We start from the raw sequence: 9,399 nt of genomic DNA, 5'->3' as shown, positions 1-9,399 counted from the left end.
TTTGGAAAATTACGCGAGATTTACAATAGGGGTCTTCACATCGAGCTCGTATACGAATACCCAGCCGTAAACTGTATATCTTCCATTACTCGTCAATGGAGGTGAGTATTTTTACGGCTGGGTATTTGTTTACGAGCTCGACATGAATACCCATAATATGATTTGGATACCGGAAAACAAAAACTAAACACAATCTATTTGATGTTGTGAAAATTAGGAATTATACAAGGAAATTAAATCTAACCGAAAAAATGTTTTATTCAAAACCATTTAAGATACTATGAGTATTCATGTCGAGCTCGTAAACAAATACCCAGCCGTAAAAATACTCACCTCCATTGACGAGTAATGGAAGATACACAGTTTACGGCTGGGTATTCGTATACGAGCTCGATGTGAAGACCCCTACTGTAAAATCTGCTCTGCCCTAACAAACAATAGTATTAATTTTAAATTTATTTATGAGTATCGTAAATTGGTATATGTTGCTTCAACGTTTAACATCTTCTTTGTGGTGAAAAAAACCGCATTACATGAGCTGAATTTTTTTCACCTCTATTCTAGTATCCAATCGGAAACAATCTAATTAGTTTCAATTCTGAATCGAGAGTCAACTGTTGATCACAATTTAATCTTCTCACAATTTCGGTAACATTACGAACTTCTCACTGATAAAATTAAATCTTAATTAAGCTAAAATAGTCTAAGTTTGATTCCGTTTGTCACCTAATGTTTAATCCCATTATTGTCTTATATAATCGATTCGAATAAAATGTTCGTAGGGTATCGAACGTCTTCGTCAGTGGTATTCTTCGGCCCCCTTTTGCATAAGATTGCTGCAGAAAAACTGCCGAAGAAAACCACTGACGAAGACGTTCGACTACTTACAACAGCTCCTCCTACTATACTGCATTATTTCCAAATGGTGTGCCTAGATATTACAACTGCTTCTTCTTTATATCATGAACGAAAAGTTTCTTTGCGACAACGACGAAAGCCTTGCATATAGAAATAGTCATTAATAAGAGACCACCTACCACATCCCAGTTGTAATAAATAGGAACTGACAACTCACTGCTGTAGGACTTCTCTAGCTTACGATGACCATTCATAAGTACATTTTCAATTGACCAAACGGCCAATTCAACGGGTGTTTGCGGTCTATGACGGTAAGCTCGCGAAACATCCAACGCTGCCTGCCGTACGCTGAATAAAAAAAAACTTTTTTTTAAAACATCTACAAACGCATCTTTTTCAAACTTACTCTGGTTGTAAACCTTCCTGGATTCGTTGGAATACGTATTCCGTATCGATCAAATGATAGTGCATCATCACACCCATCCCGCGATTCACCAACGCAGCCGCATTGAGAAACTGATCGCCATAAATTGGTGTAGTTACGACGGGTACTTGACAGTGAACCGCTTCAGACACTCCCAGAAGTCCACCATGCGATAGGAAAAGACGAACGTTCGGATGGCCTAAAAAAACGCAAATCTATACTAAATCTTGCTGAAACATAACAAGAAATCGTACTTACAAAGTACATCCCGCTGTGGAAGCCAGTTTTTAATAAACACATTTTTCGGGAGGTCTTCTATATTATCGTCTTCCCATTTCCACAGAACCGTTAGAGACAAACGTCTTAGGGCATTCACGATAGCGTCGCGCTTCACCCTAGGTAGTGTCGAAGCCTTCAACACTGAACCCCAAGAAATCACTATCACTCCCTCGGTAGAATCATCTAAAATTTTCTGAATATCCTTGGGTAAAGGCTTCGGTGGTCTAATGTGAACACCACCGACTTCCACCACAGCAGGTACCAGTGGCCTCGCCCCGCTCAGTGTATAATGCTGATTGACCAACAGCAAGCTAGTATTTTTCGCAATTTCACTAACATCGGGAATTCCGTCACCAAATCTCGCAGTCAGTAGACGATTATCGTTCCATTGAACAATACGATACAGAAACTTAACGGAACGGGTCACCAACCAATTCTCGAACCGTTCCCAGTAGCTCATCCGCTCGGAAAAGGTGCTGAACTCCGATGGAATATACGCGGGACTGTCCGGCAGACCAACACGATCGTAATGCCAAGGCATCAGAGCGCAGCTGCTCAGGCCCACAATGGGAACACCGCCACCCGTAGGTTGCAACACATGGCTTAACCCGAGCAAGCAGTCCGTAGTGAAGTACTCCGTCACAATCAAATCAAATGGCTCTCGGTGGTGACGTTCTAGTACCGCATCGATGGCCTTGGATTGTAGGGCCGACTCGCATGAATGAAATCCCCATACGGCTAGCTCGTAGAACTCCACAAAATTGTCCCAGAAAGTTCGGCGAGAAAATTTCTATCAATAGACCAACGTTATGATGTTGGTGTAATATACAGATTGTTGATAGATGCTCAATGTTACTCACCTCTAAACTGAACGAATTAGTTAGAACCTGTTGTCCTTCGAAGGTGTAATCTGTATAGTTGGGATGCGGATCATCTAAATTGGGAAAGTAGCTGACAACTGAAACCTGATGCCCAGCTTGTGCAAGTTCTCTCATGATCGGATAGAACACCTTGAAATGGCTCAAGCCGGGGTGCGGGAACAGCCCCAGTATGCGATAGGTTGTACGCTGCTGTTCGGTTGTCCCCGTCCACAGTAGAACGAAGAGAACGATCAGCGTTGCGTACTGCATATCTGTTCCTGTTATGCGCTGGACCTGACGAATCAGACTGACATTATTAAACAGCTGCTACCAACGCAAACCAATCCAAAACAATGACAAGACTGGACTGATAAGTTAAACTGATAAATGAAGACATTTTGTTTAAACAACGATTACTAAATAAGGGAGACGGCATGTACCCAGGCTGGGGCCAATTTATTCAATCTTCGCGTTACGCAGTGTGTTCGTAGCCGTCCGCAGTATCGTTTTGTTTACGCGTATGACAAAAGTACGGCATATTCTCACCTGTGCAACACATGTTTATATATATTCAGAAGTATAGAACTGCTCAGGTTTAACAAGTTTATTTGCATATATCATAGTCAAACGTAGAAAACGTTACAACAACAGTATTAAGTCAATAACACACGGTCACCCGTGACCATGGACTATGTTATAAACTTCAAATGTGGAGATTATAACTCCACACAGATAACAGAAATCAATAAAAAAAAGGTCAAGTAAGCTGCTAACAAAACTAATATGTCCCCTACTCTAACTTCGGCCGTAAACCAAATTTAATTTTCAAATTATCATCCGCTAGAAAGCCACCTTTGCCATTGAACAAGGCAAAATGTGTGATGACGTTTTTCCACGTAAAACTGGTCCCCTTAGAGAAGTCAAACACTCGGTCCTCGCGAATGCAATCTTTTTCATATTCGTTAACTACTTCTATGAATACTTCACAGCTGTAGAGAAAACGGAAACAAAGTTGCAAGAAAATTTACCTCCTCAAAATGCTCAGATATCTTACTTCTTTTTTGGTCCTTTGGCCCAGCAAATATTGGCGTTAACCGCCGAACTATTTTCGTTGAAAAAATTTGGCTGTATAATTACGAAAATCGTAATCCCGTTGTAGGACGTCAAATGGGGCGAATAAAATTTGCTCTCTTTGCTAAAACGATATATTTCAAAGCTTCCAATGGCGTACGGATTCCTAGACAAAAAAAAAGTTTGAATGTACAGAAACTTAGAGTGTGGAAAAAAACTTACATTAATTTCATAGCATGTTTCATTCCGTCCAATTTGACCTGCAAGCGTTTCATATCCAAAATCAATTGCTGTTTATCCTCGTTAGTGGACACTAACGAACTTCCACTCGCTTGGCTATTCGGAGTAGTGCACCGCTCCTCCTTCACCACTCTATGTTCAATCTTTTTGTCAACTAAAAGCGTTTCATAAGACACTTTTGTTTGGCAAGCGTTAGCCCTGAGTTGTAAAATCTCCCGCTGTAGTATAAAGTTTTGTTCTTTCAAGGCAGCTTTCTCCATTTTGGAATATGAATTCACTTTCTGTTCTTCTAACAACAATGTCTTAAGTACCTTTTTCTCATCAACGATATTTTCCAATCGAACACCAACGCGTAATTTTAAAAATCGTTCTTCCGAAAGATACCCAGCATGTTGTAGTTGTCCAATAGAGAGCAATTTGTTGCGCTCCATTCCGCCTGCAAAACTAACACTAGCAACAGATTTTGTTATTCGAGTGGGGTGACAAGTTTCTATCATAGCTATAAAATGAAATGCGTCCAGTGTCCCATGAGTGGGACGGATTTCCAACGAAATTACCAATGGTTCCAAATGAAATAATGCCGTCCATTGGATACCACAATCATCATAGAATTCCACAGAAACCGGGTGATCGGTATCCGGACGCAGATCAAGATAAACTAAGTGCATTTTGCAAACTGGTATAAGATCACTGGAAAAAAGGTCATCAAATGATCAATTAGGTTTCGTTCTGTGAAATGCCTCTTTTACTTACCACTGTATATCATCCCAAATAACCGGCTGCATATGTAACTGTTCCACATCTTGCAAAATTTGTTCACAACGTTGATGCAGCGATTGCTGCAACCGCAGGAAATTGCTCGTGTTTAATTCTCTAATCTGTTTCATAGCTTCTAATTGTTGCATCTCGGTGCGACTTACTATTTCCTTAATCCGAACAAGAGCTTCTTTCTTTTCTGTTGTCAGACTTAGCAAGCTTGCTGTACGTTGCTGTACCAGATCATGAACCTCCATCAGGATTCGTTTCTCCATGTATTCAACAATTTCCAAATTCGTATCCACCTGTCGAATGGCGTTCCAGTCTATCAACTTCAGACGTCTCGGAATCTCTTGGAACTTCTCTACCGTTTCCAGTAACTTTTGCCGGTAAATAGTTTCCACACTGTCGATCGTATGACGCTTGTGATCAGCGAGCAAAATGAAACAATCGCAGCATATCTGCATGTCACAGGTCAAACAGTATAAATATAAATAACGCCCGTGATGTTGTTCACATTGTCCTAAGGTTGTGGCGATCGAATTACTTTCGAAGCACATGCCACACAAAATATACGGTGCATTAAAAACCGAAATACGATCGACTGGCTCACGGGAACAAACGGTACAACATAACTGTCCACATTCGGAGCATACCTGAGATATTCCGTCCGTGGCGGTACAATTGGCACAGCTCAGCTGTGCTGCGTATGAAGTCATTTTTAAAAACGCGAAACCTGGTCAAATAACATTAAAAAAGAGCCGTAGTCCAGTAATTTATAGATTGTACTTTTGTTTAGTTAACGGTAAACACAAATTTAAATCGAACGAATGAATCAAAACAGTGTTGCTTAAAACAACACGACTAGAGATGGGCGATTCACTCATGAACTGATTTCTAGCAGAACATCTGAAAATGGCTCCGAAATGTAATGTATCTGAAAATGGCTCCGAAATCGTTCGTTAATTTTTGTTACGGTCACGTTCAGTAAATCTGAAATTAAACTGGTTATTATGTACATTATGTAAAACTGTATTATGTAAAACTGCTTATGAAATAAACTGGAGATAAATGTACGGGTTAAATCGATACGTTTGCATGTACACACTTAATTTATCTCGGCAAACTTCCCAACAGCTGATTGAGCTCGACGAAGTTTTTAACGAATGTTAGCAGTCTATTTCGACGAACATTCAGCAAATATATCGATTTACCGTAAACCACCAGGTATTAAATTTCGTTTGCCGAAGTTCTTGAAAATCCTGCCTGTTGTAATAAATAGCTGATGGTTTACACAACATATATACTAAAACATTTATTTAATTAAAAGGTACATAGGTGAAACGCGGCGTGGATTGTACTATCTGCGACTCGTAGATGTCTTTTTCTGTGGTGTCGACTTCCTCGGTAGACGTCATCACTCTTATCGAATGTGTCAGAGGATGAGTTCACCGGCGTTCAAGTGGTGCACTCAGAGCCGGATTTACGATTGTGAAGGCCCAGGGCTTAGTTTACAGTGGGGGTCCCAAAAAAAACAAACCCGTTTTTTTATTGTACGAGTTAAAACATTCATTTGTTATTGAAAAGTTACCAAAAATTTGCTAGATTTTTTTACGAGTTTTTTTTTTGCAGAGAATTTATTGATTGAATAATCAACATTCAGCTCCTTCAGAATATTGTACTCTCAACTTAACAATGCTAAGTTTGACAGCCTTTCACTCTTCATAGTCGTACGCAACCTATTTTCAATCAGTTTCATCTTCGAAAAAGACCTTTCTCCAGTTGTGTTCGAGATCATTAGGCTCAAATAAATGCTTAAATAAAATAATTTTTGCAAGGCACTAACGAGTTTTTGATTTTTTTCTTCATGTAATCAACTTTTTTGAGCTCCACTTTGATATACGCGGGGTTTTGTGGTGACAGCTCATTTTGAATAAATGTAATAATAAATTCGGTTCTTGCTCACTGTTTATAGCCAGATCTAACTGTCGAATGATTTGGACCAGAGGTGCCAGATGTTTTCGAAAGATGTCTGCAACTGCTCAAAATCCGGAAATTTTTTCTTGATATCTGAAAAAACCTACCGCAATTTGAAATACTTCAAGATATACAGCCCTAGGGTTGTATGAAATGGTGACGTGGGACTAAACACTGTAATGAGGGGATTTTTTGTTCCAAAATATACAGAGTCCGCAGACAGAATCAATGTGTTTGCTCGGAGACTTACGTACTTTTATTTCAGCCTCAGAAATATATTCAACAACACTCGAAAAAATATCGTTTATATTTGGCGATATTATGCCTGTAGAATTTTTTGTGCATTTGACAAAGCACAAGCTTATCGTTCTTGTTGAAGGAGCATCAAGAATTTCTTGTTATGCGTCAAAGTCAGAATTAACTCTATATCCTCAAAGACCAAATCCAATAATACTTACTTTATAATAATGAATGGTTTTGTCTTATTTAACTTCGATTAAATCAAGTTTATAATATGGTTCTTACTTTCAAAATAATATGGGAGCCCTTACGAAAGTTCATTATTTGGCAAACACAAGAAGATATGTGGAACAAAATTATCAACAAGTTTCAGCAAAAAATCGTAGCAATCAACTATTCCATTTCTGTTTTTTGCTTGACAATTTTTTTCATTTGCCTACAATTACATTCGAGAAAGACTGCGCAAATATAAGGCTACGCTGGCAATAATCTACAGAAACTAGGAAAAAACTACACACATCTGCAGGTCAATAAAATCTACACACGGACTCTGAAAATCTGCATTTTACAACGCAAATCTGGTATCCCTGATTCGGACAAGTAAACTTATTTTCGGAATCAACAGCAATGCATTAAAAAAAACTTGTGGATTATGTATTTTCTTTCCTGCTTGATCTCCCATGCGCGCTGGTTCGATTCAAATGGTGTGTTAATGTGTGTCATTCTAAGAGAATCGAAGGATCTTATGGATGTAGTTGTGATATTGGCGCTCGCGAAAAAATAACACTGAAGAAAAGTTTCAGATTGAAATGGTCTGTTCAAATTTTCTTGCTGTAAATTGAACTTTTGATTGAATCTCATTTTTGATGGAGAAAAGAACTTTTTCTCGTTTTGTGGGGGCCCCAAAAATGTGGGGGCTCGGGCCCCCTGGGCCCCCCCTTAAATCCGGCTCTGGGTGCACTGTTGGTTCGTAGGGTAGTCCTCCCAACACTGCCGAAAACTTGTAGAACATTTCGCTGAATTTATCAGCTGTTGAGTTCTCGGCAATAAAATCTAAGTGTGTATGTCAAGATAGACGAATCGGCAACGCGTTCTAGCAGCAACCTCATGAGCATGAGTTCGAGATTCGAGACTGACAGTGAAGTACTTGGATACTAAAAAGGTAATTTTCACTAATAATAATATAGAAAATAAACGATGAAAAATACACACAAAAGTGCAAAAAATCGAAAGATTTAGATGTGTTCGAATCGCCTACACACTTAGATTTTGTTGCCGAAAACCCAACAGCTGATAAATTCCGCAAAATGTTCTACAAGTTTTCGGCAGAATTTTCAAGAAGTTCGGCAAACGAGATGTCAATGCTTGCTGGCTCACGGTAGATCGATATATTTGCTGAATGTTCGTCGAAATTATTGCTGACATTTGTTAAAAACTTTGCTGAGCTCGCTCAGTTGTTGGGAAGTTTGCCGAGATAAATTAAGTGTGTAAACGATAAAAAAAACTATCTAATTAAAACAAATATATATTTTGAATTATATTTATCGTAGCTCTAATAAAGCTGAAAAGCACTTTTTCAGAAAGACAGAATGAACAATTTTAGCCATGGAATTGTCATATAGGCGCTTATTTAGACTATAAGCTACTGTTGGCTATAAACGAGATTTTGTCTACAAGCTGTACAATGAATGAAGAATCGCTTCTACAGAATCGATCAGCATGTATAAAAGTTATTCAAATGGCTGAGTTATTTCTTATTAAACCTTTGTTTTGCTATTAAGGAAGCCGAATGTAACAAGTAGCTGATTTAGTTCTCCAAAACCAATAGATTAAAAGCTGATTAAACGCTTACAAATTCTTTATTCGACCTATGTTCAGCCGTCAGCTGAATAAGATTGTTACAAAAGCGCTTATTTAGCCATAAAATATTTCTTGGGTTCACAACCGCAAGGTTACAGAGTCCGCTTTGACAAGCGAGTGGTGAGAGGTTTGAATCTTAGTAGAACCAAGCCATTCATTGGCAGAAAGGTCTTAAAAATGGGTTTATTTTCAGGCTCTTCCACACAAATCTTCCCTCCAGACTTAATAACCCCCGTTTCTTATGCTTCGATAATATCATAGACTATAGCACGCAGTGGGGTCCATACAAAAAAACCGTCAATTGTTTTACTAAAATTTTGTTGTTTTTTGCCATGCGGTTCGGAATTTTTTCTGCGTCTTTCGATACAAAATCCAACATCAAAAGTTCGCCATTTTAATATATTCAGAAAACTTTGGAGGCTGTGTTTATAACTGTTTCACGAGTTATTTGGACTATAAATCAAAATGGATGTCGTGCTTACAAATTTATTACCACAGTCGATCATTTTACTCGAAGCCTTTTATAGAAAGTCTATATTCGCCATGATATACAACGTATCTTGATTTTTTGACGTAGAACAACGTTTCTCAGGAAGTTCAGCTACATAGGGATGTAAAATAAAAACCTAAAACCAGGAAAAGTGAAAAATATGTCCAATTTCAAATGCTAATAAATCGATTAGTTTTCAATGGATTTCCTTCGTTCTTGCAGCAATCAATTGAAAAATCTTCTAAGAATCCTCCCAAATGCAGAAAATTTCATAATTCGGACTATTGTATTATTGAAATTTGCCAAACCTTGCCAGAACGCAAAACTCGACCTCTGATTGGTCG

The 9,399-nt window shown here is 38.5% G+C and overlaps 2 protein-coding genes across 2 annotated transcripts in view; both read right to left on the bottom strand.

Moving 5' to 3' along the window:
• Positions 1 to 233: 233 nt before the first annotated feature.
• Positions 234 to 9,399, bottom strand: part of LOC129733348 (UDP-glycosyltransferase UGT5-like) — a 37,373-nt gene continuing 28,207 nt past the window's right edge. The window contains exons 2-5 of the mRNA XM_055695161.1: positions 2,422 to 2,715; positions 1,541 to 2,351; positions 1,265 to 1,481; positions 234 to 1,206 (exon numbers count right to left, since the gene is read on the bottom strand). Coding sequence (XP_055551136.1) covers positions 939 to 1,206; positions 1,265 to 1,481; positions 1,541 to 2,351; positions 2,422 to 2,691 — 1,566 coding nt within the window. The 5' untranslated portion in view covers positions 2,692 to 2,715 and the 3' untranslated portion in view covers positions 234 to 938. The remainder of the gene's footprint in view (positions 1,207 to 1,264; positions 1,482 to 1,540; positions 2,352 to 2,421; positions 2,716 to 9,399) is intronic.
• LOC129733346 (uncharacterized) lies at positions 3,016 to 5,968 on the bottom strand. The gene is made up of 4 exons (XM_055695159.1): positions 4,486 to 5,968; positions 3,715 to 4,422; positions 3,476 to 3,658; positions 3,016 to 3,410 (listed from the first exon to the last, which is right to left on the bottom strand). The coding sequence occupies exons 1-4, from the start codon at positions 5,205 to 5,207 to the stop codon at positions 3,212 to 3,214; spliced, it is 1,812 nt and encodes a 603-aa protein (XP_055551134.1). The 5' UTR covers positions 5,208 to 5,968; the 3' UTR covers positions 3,016 to 3,211.

The sequence above is a fragment of the Wyeomyia smithii genome, chromosome 3, assembly GCF_029784165.1.
Source record: "Wyeomyia smithii strain HCP4-BCI-WySm-NY-G18 chromosome 3, ASM2978416v1, whole genome shotgun sequence".
NCBI lineage: Eukaryota > Metazoa > Arthropoda > Insecta > Diptera > Culicidae > Wyeomyia > Wyeomyia smithii.
The sequence above is the reverse complement of the archived record's forward strand: the minus strand, read 5'-3'. Positions and strand labels throughout refer to the sequence as shown.